Source organism: Cupressus sempervirens, chromosome 7, assembly GCF_028749045.1.
Source record: "Cupressus sempervirens isolate cs-2001-9-10 chromosome 7, ASM2874904v1, whole genome shotgun sequence".
NCBI classification, from domain to species: domain Eukaryota; kingdom Viridiplantae; phylum Streptophyta; class Pinopsida; order Cupressales; family Cupressaceae; genus Cupressus; species Cupressus sempervirens.
The window spans coordinates 925,538,716-925,552,134 of NC_143124.1; the positions used below are offsets into that span (position 1 = coordinate 925,538,716).

Genomic DNA, 13,419 nt, shown 5'->3' on the forward strand with positions numbered 1-13,419 from the left:
AACATGCATAGTAAAGCCTAAAGAGGTTGCTATTTGTGTCAAATAATTCTAGCATAACAAAAGCTAAACCAAGAAACTCCCACCAAGATAGGGTGACAAATCTTTCTTATTAGAGGATGAAATCTATAGTCCACGGTAAGAAGAAAGGAAAGAAAAGCCAAATCATATGTTTAAGGATGGATTTAAGATGGTTTATTTCAACAAATGAAAAAAGATAAGGTTTTGCATGACATAAGGTAGATCCCATGTAGAACCCAAACCTTTTTGAACCATTCTTTGGGCATACTTTTTAAGAGGCACTCTTCATATAAAAATATTATTAAAGTTTCCAACTAGTTGTATGCATTGCAAATTTAGGGATGGAGAAAACCACATTAAGGGATGTATCAACAAATATAATATGTGGAATGTACCTTGAAAACAAATTTCATATATCAGTCAAGTAGGGGTGCTATTGTCAAGCATCATCAAACCTTTAGCTCCAAGAATTATTATAAAATGAAAAAAAAAGGTCAAGACTTTTTACAAAGGTAGGGAACATTCACAAATATAGTATTTGATATGACAAATATAACAAAAAACCACAACTAATATTAAATTAATTACATATGAACATACCAAAGGCTTTAAAATTTCTCATTGTCCACATAAGATATAGGGGAAGAGCACTAGTAACCAAACAAGTTTTAATAGCCACTTGCTTTGTGCACACTTAATCTCCCAACTACTAATTTTAAAGGAGCCCCAAAAATGTAATACATATATCAATAAATGATTATTTTTTAGCTTTTTTGGTTGGTACGTGACCTATTTGTGAACACCGCTATCGAGACATTTGTGTATGACCTCTAAAACATTTGTCCGCATGAAATGCCATTTTTGAATGAACAACTATTTTTGAATGGGTATTGAATGACTTTTAAAATGACCACATTTTGAACCTTGATACTTGACAATAAGTGCATGAAGTTTCATTAATACCCATAAGCCAATAGATATTTTGACAAAAAAAAACAAACACTTCACATGCGAAGAAAATTCAATATATATATTAAGCTTAAAATTTGGGTGTGCGGGTTCCCATAGGCATATGAGGTTACCTGAACAAAGTCTTTTTTAGGAACATCATTTCTCATGATTTTAAAATTTATATCGTCTTCATAAAATCACATTCTAAACCAAAACACGCAAATTTAAATGCTCCTCTCCCTCATCTTCGCGGCGAACGCATGGACTCTTTTCCATTGCGCGCAACCGTTATATTTTCGGCGACCAATCTGAAAAAGCTTCCCAATCCTCAGCGCAGGAACGTATTCTCCATTGGTTTTGAAACCGCTGCCTCACTCACTCAACAGTTTAATGAGAACAAGGACAGGCAGCAGAGAAAGAAGAGGAAGGTGATTGTAATTTCAGGTCCCACGGGTGTGGGCAAGAGCAGCTTGGCCCTCCAATTAGCCAAGCGACTCGGCGGAGAAATTATCAGTGCCGACTCAGTTCAGGTCAGTCTCTACTTCTCTTGCAGATAATAAATAGCTTTCAAATTCTGCAACTATTGCATTCTGATTTTACGATGAATCAGGGCCTAATGTCAGGGGAATTGAGTTCCATATGGTCTGTGATACAGACCCTGAAAGATAATACAAAATCGTTGAAGCCATTAGCTATTCGTAGCCGAACCCATTATTTAGTTTAGCAAAGCTCAAGCATAGGCAACAGAGCACACATTAGTAAACAAACATGACGGGAGGGATTGCTAGCGTAAAACCTCCACCATTGGCATTCCAATCTCCACAGGATGATGGAACTCACAGTCTCCTTTATTAACCGGTTCCTCGATTAAGGGCTGAGAAAAAAATGCTTGAAGTTTGCAGCAACAATTTATCACCTAAACTCACTACTAGTCATGTCACACAATACAAATCTGCACCGGGAATAATCTTGTGGATTGTGTCAAAATCTTTCTTTCGCTATTCACCCACATCTTCAATACGGTCTTCTTGAGAAGATGAGAGTTTATCCACTTCCACAATGAGCTGCATAAATTCTTTATTCATTCTGGGCTAGAGATTTGGAACCACTAGCAGGGCCAGGGGTGGCGGTATCTCCAACATTTAGAGAGAGAAGATATTCTTGTATATTGCTAATAACCTTAACATGAAATGTTTTGATCTCACGGAGGATTATTTAGCCAATTACAACGTTTCTCTTGAATTATTGAGCACAAGGACAACCACTGCATTTTGTAGGGGCACCTAGGATGGGTCTGGCGCGTGTGTTAAATTTCGTAGCACGTTAAGTGTTCTAGACTTGAGAGGTGTCGTGGAGGCTGGCAACACAAAGGAGTTGAATCGGCACCAGTTGGGATTCCAAGCTGTTCCCTTTCGTGGCCCTTCAGTTTCTGAATGAGAGAGTATAGGGAATTGATAAGCCAATGTGGGATAGAGATTCATTGAAATCAATTGAGTTTTCAGGTAGATAGAGGAGATTTTTTAGCAGCGAAAGGAGAAACTTCCAGCTTCGGAGTTCCAAATAGAGGTTCAACAAGTAACAGAGGGGAGACTGTCAGTTTTGCAGTGTTGCCAGTATTAGGCAAAGAGTTGTAACAATTCCTGAATAGTAGATTTGCTAAACATATTAATAAAATACTTCACACTTGAAAACTGGTGTTTTCCAGATTGGGTTTTTTCCAGGGATCTGTGTATTTGATTTCTCTCATTTTCCGCTGCAATTTTCATACAATGCTAACTTGCTGTGCATAATTAGGAATAATACTAGGCTAATAGCTCCTTCTAGGTAAGAGAAAATTCACTGTGGGTAAGGAAGCAAAGGAGAGCTGACATGATGGACAATAGAGGCTTAGGATTGCCAACTGGGGAGGAGCAACCTAGGGGTTTTGAAATTCATTGCCTTCTGCATGGGAGTATATAAGAATTATATGATACTGTTATCATATGAAATTGCACCCTGCTGGACTAGGTCCATCATTCCAATGATACAATGACATGTCCCCATTTTGGAGGCAATTTGATTTAATTAATTTAATTAATTAGGTTGTCCAAAATAATGAATATTTTATGAGGATGACTAATTAATTATTTTAATTAAATAAATAAGTGGTATTAAGTTAATTATTTATAAAGTTATCAAATAAATAAATATTAAAAGGTAACTTTATATTTAATTAATTTAATAAAGTGACTTGAATTATAAAATATTTTTTATAAAGTCACTTAATAGATAAAATAAAATAATGTTCTAAAAGTTTCTGGAGAAAGTGGAGAAAAAGAATAAATAGGCACCCTGGGCTTCATTCTAATCATCCAGTTGTTTATTTCTCTCTTAACATCAAATTGTGATTCAGTCACATAGTCTATTCTGGAGCCAAGTGGTTTCAGATAGTCAATTGATCTTTGGGAACGAAAACTCCCTTGGATTAGCATAACCGAGGAAGTGAAATATCTTCTGAAGGGTTGCACATTTGGAGGTGATACTTCAGTCACTTTAGCTAGGGCATCATTGGGCCTAAGGCCATTTTCAGCATTTCAGCATTTCAGGAGGCAATTTTAGCAGGGCCGAAATTATTGGAGGTCATTTCTAGCAGGTCTGAAATTATAGGAAGCCATTTTAAAGCAGGGTCCGAAAAAGCAGTTCAAAAAAGCGGATCTGAAAAAAGCAATTCGAAAAAGCAAAATGAAAAAAGCAAATCCGGAAAAAGCAAGTGGAAAAAGCAGATCGGAAAAAAGCAAAGCGGAAGGGGCAGCATTGAAGTAAATTATTGCAGCCATCTACAATCAGGTTCTTCACTTCTCATTTGGCATATTTTCTGAGAAATGTAGGTTTTCAGCTGAGTACAAAATATAGCTTTAGCACTTCACTATTTTCATATTGTACTTGTCTTTGTTTGCCATTTGGCATTATTGGTATCAAAGGAAGGCTAGGATTTTGCAATTTAAAGAGCATTGTAATTTTTAGACTATCTATATTGCAAACCTAGAGTTTGATGATCAGCTTATTAGTTTGCATGCCAATTGTTTGACAAAATGTCAATTGGTTGCAGGTTCTCTTTTTGGCATAAATAATGTTATAATTTTGCATACTAAGTGTTTATATTAATGACACTTGGTTGTAAGTGCATTAATGCCATCTTAGATCGCATCCAAAGTATTTGTCATAATCACTAGTTGCTGTAGCTGCATATTGCAAGTAGTTAAGTCTCATATTTGTATTGAATATTGTCAAAATTAGTTGCAGATTCATGTTAGGTCATTGTTTAGACAATCTGGAGTTTTTTTTGCAAGCATTCTCTTTGATGCAAATCGAAACAAGAGTCATTGCAGCAATCTGAAAAGTTATATCAGTCATATGACCCCTTGTATGCAAAGTGTTTGACAAAATTTTTCGAGCCTTCAATCAACATTTTAAGGTCAGAATTGAGCAGGATTATTACACACAATGGAAAGAAACTCGAAGTGTGAGATTTATTGCAGGCGAGGTTGAATCTCTAGAGAAGTTTGGCTTCCTCTTTAATCTAGATGCACAACTCTTGATCCAACTCAGCACTAAACAAGCCGAAGCTAGTCCTATTCATGATATTACAAGGGGAAATGGTGAAAGAGTGCAGAAAATTAAAAGGATGCTGATGCGCCAAGATTATAATTGTTTTTCCCTGCTCAGAATAGCATGAAAAATAATCAAACTACCAGAAGGGACTTACACAATTCTCCGTTATACTAGATCTCACAAATAAATATTGAGGCTAGGGTTTTGATAAATGCTAAGAGGGAAGTGATTTTCCATAGTTAACCTTTACAAACACGATTAGAACAACATTCATATGCAAAAAGTAGTATAAACATTCATCTGACATGAAGGTAAATAACTTTTACACAACATATTGGAATCACGAAGGGGTAAAATAGTAGCTTCAGTTCATTAGGCATACCTGAGATATTACAAGTCCAGATTTGAATGCTAACCCTACTAAGGTTAATGAAACCCAAGGAAATCAAATCTTCAATATTTGTGATGTTTGCAAATATTTTCTTGGGACAATATGATGTATTGCCATTAATATTGGTCATTGGAAGGGGCAATTGCTGACAAGTTAGCTTTTGAAGTAGGTGAAAGGACTCCTACAAACCACAAAGAAGCATGTTTGTAAGATAAAGTAAGTTGTAGAGCATGAGGGTGAGTAAATGCATTGCTTTGTAACATCAGGCTTGGGAAAAGGTGCTGGAACATTCAATTAGCTCACTATAGTTAGCTTTTTGAAGTTTGAACTTTGGCCGTTGGTTTTGAAGATGGTAGGCTATTAAATGTTTGCGAGAGGTGACAATGCAAGTTTAAAACAAAGTCTGAGATTAAATAGATCAATGATCATCGCTTCACCTAAAAAACCCTAGTTGAAAATTAGTGATGTAGGAAAGACTAATGAGGAGCCACCTTGTTGTTTTGAGATGACATGTGTCATGACAACACACCATTGCGCTTGAGAGGTGCACACATTTCATACTCCCACAAATGTGTGCCAAATTGTCATGTGGAGCACTCTTTTGGAAATAGAGCTTAGAACAACTTGAGCATTGTTTGAATAGGTTTTGAAAGCCTTGTTAGGCCTTGATAGGGGTTTTGAAACCTTTTTATTTTGCCAAAGACCAACTTTGAGCACTTTTGAAATTTCTCCCTTTAAAAGGTGTGACATTAACAAAGGTTCTAAAAGCCTTGTTGACCCCCAAAGAGGTTGTGAGTTATGTGTTGGCCTTGGACATGGTTGTGAAAATCATGTTAGAATCTGACAAGGGTTTTTAATCATCTAAGAAAGCCAATGGATGTCCAGCTCAAATAAAAATTGACTTGAAGGCTTGGAACCTTGTATTTGGCGTGGTTTAGAAGGTTTCAAAACCTTGTTAGGGGTTGATAGGGCCATGACAACCCTGTTGAAGCTTGACAAGGGTTTCAAAACCATCAGAAAAACCAAACCCAAAAGAAAAATGCTCAATTAAAAAGAATCTGGAGAGATAGAAGTGGTTTTGGAAGCACCGTCAAGATGATATGGTTTAAAAACTAGTTAAAAATGCAATGATGTAAGATCCATCCCTAAAAGAATGATTTTCAAGCAAGACATAGACAAGAAGGGAGGTTGTGGGAACCTTGTTGAAACTAAACACAATCTTTGAAATTGGGCCAAAACTCTAGCAATGGATTACTTAGTCATTTTTCAATTTCTAATTAGATCACTTGGCTAATTAAGAGCCAGAGAAGCTATAAGACATTGCCCTAGTGCTTTCTGTGGGAGAATTCGCCAAGATATTTCCCTGCAAGATAAGCAATCATTAATGCAAAGGGTTGCACCATACACACTGGTTGAAGGAGATTTACACCATCTAGGTAGGGATGTTGTCTTAAGAAAAAATGTATATAAACATGAAAGATCATCATTTCTAAAGGAAGCATATGAAGGGATAGATGTGGGGACATTGTTGTGAAACCACATCAAGGTTGGTGCAACTTGTAGATGATCAAGAGTACTCCCATTGCTAACCCAAACACACACAACACAAACAAAAAATAAATAGAAAATTGCAAGAACTGAACAATTGCAAGAGTAGAAACACTTAGTTTCTATCATCTTTAATGAAATGACATTACAATATTGAGAAAAATAACATGCTACAACCACATGGCTTTTTCATTATAATAATCTGCAAGACAAAACCACATACCACCCTTGTGGAATTGAGTTTGACACCCACCTTCATCCCTATATATGTAGCACCAACAACTACCTTAGAATATTCTAGAAAGTGATATTTTCCCATTTTACACGCAATGGTTCAATTTCTCACCACAAGTGATTTTCTCTCTCTTCCGTTTATATTAAAATTTGAATCTTGATGGCTCAACTTCCAGAAGCTATAACTTTCGAACCATGTATCCGATTTTCTATTATAACCACTTTTTTGAAACCTCTTGAAGCGCTCTACCATTGGATTGGACAACATAATCCTAGATGACTTTTGACTCCTTTCGGAGCCTCCAAGACCTTCAAAATTGAGTTCAATGTTTTCATACCACCTCCTCAAAACAAAAATTCAACATCTTTGAAACCAGACTTAATCTTGCCACAAAACTTTATCGACATGCTTATAAATCCAATATGAACCTCTAGGGAAGTAATTGGAACAATTTGTGCTCAAACGAAAAACTTAATGAAAATAGTAACCTTGCCCAAAGATAGACCGTAATGAAAAACTAGGCAATATCTTTTTTGTGATGCAAGATAGCTTTTATACCTTTGATGCCACTGCATCAGTAGGGCTATGGTGGCTAACTCTTCATAAAGATCCGACGAATATATGAAAGGTTCTAGCATTTGTTAGAGGGTGCAAAATTGTAATATTCTTGTTATTAAATAAAATGAAATAATAATATTTTTGTATTTTGGGGTCCCCATGGATTTATGTATATCTTAGACCCATCTTTAGTTTTTCGTAGGAGTAGGTGTTTCGCGTGTTATGTCGGCATGTTGTTTCTCCCTCTGGAGTTTTCCTCCGATTGGGTATGTATGTTCATTGGGTTGGATGTTGTTATGCGTCTCAATTTGTTTGTATTTGCAAATTTTGTGAAATTTTGCTATTGTTTACCATTTCGGAAGTGAAAGACCTTCCCCACTTGGCTTGGGTAGTTTCAGTGGGTTTTAGTCCTACCCTATTTCGCGTGTTGGTATACTTTGTTCCGGATTTGGCACATCTGGAGTGCCACCATTGTTTGCAACTCTAATCTTCTATTTCGGCAACAAATGGTACCATCTTATTGTGTCTAGTATACATCCCATATATTTGATGAATTAGTAATTACCTCTTAGTCTACTTGTTGAATGCATAAGGGATTGTCCTAGGGAAACACATAACTTGGGCGAATATCCTTTGACGGGATACAATCTTTCCACACCGATCTGTACGATCTATAACCAAATCTCTCACTTTTTGACACTCACCGCCAAATGCAAATGCACCCTGTACAACATCCATCCATACTATACCCCAAAACTTCAGTCAACCACTATACCTCTTGCACATCCCACTCGACTGTACAATAGGTTGATGAGTTGTATGGCTAAACATCGTATGCCCTCCCTCATAGTCCCCATACATCATAGATTCCCTCCATAGTGCACCAGACATCCTCCCTCCTCATCATCCTACTTCCATACGGTGATTTGCTCCGTCTAACCCAATTTGCCAGACATCCATACTGTACAGTCTGTCTTGAACCGTACAACCAAACTATCCTCCAACATCTTTGCTGCTAATCATTCTGAACTATACATACATCTCCATCTCTGTCATATGGCTTCTAACCTCAAATTTGTTTGTGCGTGGGACAATTTCAAGCTTGTTGAGGCGATCTATTTGGAATATTACAGTGGTATCAGAGTCAATGATTTTGCTAGCATGTGGAAGTGAATGCAAGTTTATAGAGGAGACGAAGGTGGGATCACTCTATTGGTAGAATGAGGGATCCACAAGATCCTATTATAGAAGTCATAAATCTTCTAAGAGAGCTCACTAGAAACCAAGTCCATATCAACGAAACTCAAGGTCTTATGCAGGAAACATTACAAAGATGGCATAGCGACAACTTTGTTATAGGAAGGACAAACCCTCAACCCTCTCACTCGACCATTGGTACCAATTTTTCTCCAAGGATGGAAGAGTTGCACAAAGAACAAAAGCCCACCTTCCATGAAACACAAGACTTCCAGAAGATTGGAAGAACACAAATATGGACGGTGATATATCCTACAAAGGCTATGCTGATTTGAGAATGAGATACTTAGGCAGGGGCAATTGTGGTTATTCTAATGATGACCTAAGAAAGAAGATCGACATAGTGAACTTTTCACCATTTGATGGATCTGGATCAATCTTAGCACAAGTTTGGGTGTTGAATGCAAGCACATATTTCCAACTCAACTCGATACTTGAAGAAGAAGCAGTCAAATTGGCTGTGCTCCATCTAGAAGGAATTGCACACAAATGTTGACATCATGGCTTAGTTATGCTTGGTCATGATCAAATAACTTCTTATGTTGAATTTACGAAAAGACTCAGATCGCTTTGACAAAAAGGATCCAAACTAAACTTCAATGAACTAGCACAGTTGAAACAAACCGGCTGAGTCAACAATTACATCACAAAATTCCAGAGACTATTTATGCTGGTCACATACATCTCAGAGAGACGATGAATTGTGTTGTTCATAGATGGGCCGATGGAGCCTGTGAGGGGTTGGGTTAAAGGTTTCAACCCTGACACTCTCAAGGAAGCTGTAAAAAAGGTGTATGACATGGCTTCGTCGTCTTCCTCCAAGAATTATGTGCCCTCTCCACCACCTCTACTACAGGAGGACAAAGACAGGGGAATGGCTCAGAAAAAGTCTTTGATGGATGAGGGCTCTCGACAAGTTCTTCAAAGGAAGAAACTCTTCTTTACTTGCAAGGAGCCCTAGGGGCCGAGCCACCACTATCTTGGCAATTCAATACATTGAGGTGTTACTTGACAATGAAGAAGAAAATCCACTGTCCAAAGGGAAAGGTGAAGAAACTACCGAGGTAGAAAGAATCGCTACAATGGTGCAAAAAGGGGGTTCCGTTACTACCCTCATTACGATGGTTAGAAGTAGTATCTTTAGGGTTTGTGGCAAACTTAGCGAAAACGAGTCACAATCATGATTGGTATTGGCGCTATGCTCAATTTTATCAATTCATCATTGGTCACTAGTAAGGATTTGCATGCAGTAGAGCATGGAGGATTTGAGGTCAATGTGGCAGGAGGAACTCTATAACCTTGCACTCATGTGATTCCACAACTCAACATTACCATGAAAAACTATACCTTGACAGATGATTTCTTTGTCATAGATCTAGTTGACATGGATATCATATTGGGCATAAAGGACATAAGGGATATAAAGATACATATCTCTGCATTGTACAACCTCATTGGCTTGCCAACAATATCAATGATCCTTTTTGTTGCCACTTTATGTCTTTCTTGTGGTTGTTGCAAGAATTTTCAAAGCACACATATAAGAAAAAAATGTTTGCCCTAGATGTGGTTACAGGGATTATACTTTCAATGAATTATCTATACTTAGTTGCCAAACCTACAATATCACTTGGCGACAAATTTATATTCTGTTCCAAGCGCGTGTTGAGTGGTTTATAGCCAATCATTCTAAATTTGCTTAGAGTTTCATTAATACACTTCTATTGTGTGATAAGAATATTCTTGAATTCTTGAATATTTTCAATACCAAAATAGTAATGAATATTACTCAAATTTGTCATTTCAAAACCTTTCATCAGTTGTGCTTCAATGGCTGTAGTGTACCTTTCTTTATTTTTTAATGACAAATCATCCATATACACAACTAGGTATACAATTGTTTTCAATTCCACTAGTAAGAGTTGCATTGCCAAATTCAAAATGCTTGAAGTTCATGCTCACGAGGTAGTTAGCCAGCTTTTCAGACCAAGGTCTTAGCGATTGTTTCAAACCATACAATACTTTGACTATCTTACATACTCTGTGCCCTTGACATTTAACTTGAAACCCCTTTGGCTAAGTCATGTAAACTTTTTCTTTGTCATCATTGTGTAAAAAAGTATATTTTACATCCACGTGATGAGGTTTCCTTTCTTTTGTACTTTCAAAGCTAAGAAGACATTGATGGCAGTCCATTTTGTTATTGGTGCAAAGGCTCCCTCATAATCCATGCCTTATTTTTGAGCATATCTTTTTTTGAAAAGCCTTGCTTTGTGTTTTCCAAATGAGCTAGTTGTGTTGAATTCATTTCAAAAGACTCATTTGCATTGCAAACTCTGGGTTTGCAATTGAGTAAGGATCAGCCAATTCCTAAGTTCCATTACTGACCAAGGTGCCATTCTCTTTTGATTGCTTTTCTCCATGCATCAATCATTTCTGGTAGTCTGAATGATGTTAACTCTGAACTAAAACCCATATACTTCTTTTTCTAAATGTCCCTATCTGAATCTCATCTAGGGACTTTTCTTCTTCTTGTTTGTTTTTGTATGCACTTCTAGTGGAAGCTTTCACAACTTGTTCAGGTCTTACATCTTTCAGTTTTTGTGTGGTTCATTTTGGCATCTATTTCTTGTGATACTTGGAGAACAATTGGGGCTTTGCTTTCTTGATCTAAAGCTCTTTCATCTTTAGGTTGTTGTCCAGATCCAAGTTTGCATCTTCTAATGAAGTTGCATTTCTTCCTTAGGGAGAGTTTATTTTCCAATTATTGGAGGCAAAATAGATTCTGATTCTAGACTATATTACTTACGCCTCCATATTTGGAATCCCCATATCATTATTTTTGAAAACACTCATTTTGGAAATTTCTCAAGTTGACCCAATTGTCAATTGATATTGGTTTTGCCCTTCGTGGTTTCACACAATGTCTTTTGCAATGAGAAAACTTTTATTTTTTTTCTTTCATCAAACAGCCTATAGACTCTTGAAGAATTTTGAATATCCCAAAAGAATGCATTTTTTATTCTTGTGATGCAGTCAAGGTCTGGGGGTCTTATCAAACTACCCAATCTTGCAGCCTTAATGTAAATAGAATTTATGGCAAAATTATAGAGAAGAACAAGTGCAGATCAGAGGGCAGGTCATCAAAACAATGATTATATGAAAAAATGTGAGTGCAGGTCATCATTTTTGTGTGGATATGAATATATGGTTTAAATTATATTAAATAAAATCAGAGGTTATTCTCTCTAAATGTTTCATTTCATTTTTCTTTCCTGTGGGATGTAAATAGCTATATTTTAAAGAAGAGCACATAATTGGAAATTGATTATTTTTCAATTTCTTTCATGGTTCTCATCTTATTTAATGTTATGAGAATCATTTCAATATATGTATAATGCACCATTGGAATTATTGTAGGTTTACAGGGGTTTAAATGTTGGATCAGCAAAGACTCTTCCCAGTGATCGACAGGTGGGATCAGATAAACTTTAATGGTTATTATTATTGTTTAAAAATTTAAATGCTGTAATCAATATTAAAATGAAACTTACAAGGAATTCTGTCAAGCTACATTTGCTTTTGTACTAGTATCTGCCTGTTATGATTATGGGCCTTGTCTGAAAAATGAGTATTATATGTCTACATGCAATTAATTTATTTCTTATTTCCTAGTTTTTTTTTTCATATCATATTACCAATTTAAACAAGGGATCAATTGTTTTTCAAGCAAAGGTACAGATGGTTTGTAAATTTAACAAAGGAGTAACAATTTCTTTAAATGAAATTCTATAGTTTTGAAATTTCTGATTAGGTTTTTTGCGATTGTTGTATCAGCACATACCACATCATTTGCTTGACATTCTTCATCCAACTGAAGGTATGTGCACATTTATTACTTGTTTTCATTTTAAAGACGGATTATGTCTAATTGGTATTTTCATTTGGTTTTTACTTTTCACCATAGGTTGCAAACCTTGTAAGTAGTAAGTACTCTCTGAGTTGCTGTGTACTTTCTATTTCTTTTGCTGAGCGAGTTTTCACAAGTTTAACTCTCACTTTTTTATAGATGTAAAAATACATGGGTAATAATGTTGACGCAGATAAAATGCTGGTTTAAAAGCATTTTTCACATGTTTTTGCTATAAAACTTTCCATCTTCTCTTTCAAGATGTTAATATTTTCTATACATTTTGTAACTGATTTTTATACAAAAAAAACTATCTTTAAGAAATTTTAATTTTTAATGCTTTCTAAGTTATCAAGTTTTTGTAAAGATGTTAATATTTTCTATACATTTTGTAACTGAATTTTATACAAAAAAAACTATCTTTAAGAAATTTTAATTTTTAGCGCTTTCTAAGTTATCAAGTTTTTGTAAAGTATTTGCCGAGTTGAAAATTCTAGGTTTGCCGAGTTTTCTCAGAGTAAGAGCTGCAAACTATGATTGTTATAAATTTACATTGTTTCACGAACTTAGGTAGAAAAGTCAAATGAAAACTATTACAATGACTTGTAAAGCATATGGATAAAGATCTGCATTAACTATTTCAATAATGATTATATTTTATATGCACAAATGACAAACTGTATGATGCTTTCCATGCAAACTCATGACCTAAAAAATGTTTCAATTCGTTAGCAAGCATAGCAAGAATTTTTTGTATTGTAAAACGAAAGTGTCGAAGAATAATCTGTATCCTACAATATGAAATATCAAATCAAATATCAGAAGTGCAATTTTATAGTTAATATAAACTTTCGAAATATGTAAAAGCATCATGTGTTGGGAGCCTTGAGATGTAGCAAGGATCAAAATTGTTCAACTCCATGTGGAACATGAGAAGAGAAAGAAATGGATGGTGAATAG

General features: G+C 35.8%; 1 protein-coding gene across 3 annotated transcripts in view; it reads left to right on the plus strand.

Annotated features, from left to right (window-relative positions):
- The first annotated feature begins 1,126 nt into the window (after positions 1-1,126).
- IPT9 (isopentenyltransferase 9) overlaps positions 1,127-13,419 on the plus strand; it is a 107,275-nt gene continuing 94,982 nt past the window's right edge. For all 3 annotated transcript variants that reach the window (XR_016354218.1, XM_089793563.1, XM_089793562.1), the window contains exons 1-3: positions 1,127-1,499; positions 11,970-12,023; positions 12,387-12,429. Coding sequence is in view for 2 of the 3 variants with exons in the window: in XM_089793563.1 (XP_089649689.1) it covers positions 1,230-1,499; positions 11,970-12,023; positions 12,387-12,429 (367 nt within the window). In the remaining variant the exon portion in view is untranslated. The remainder of the gene's footprint in view (positions 1,500-11,969; positions 12,024-12,386; positions 12,430-13,419) is intronic.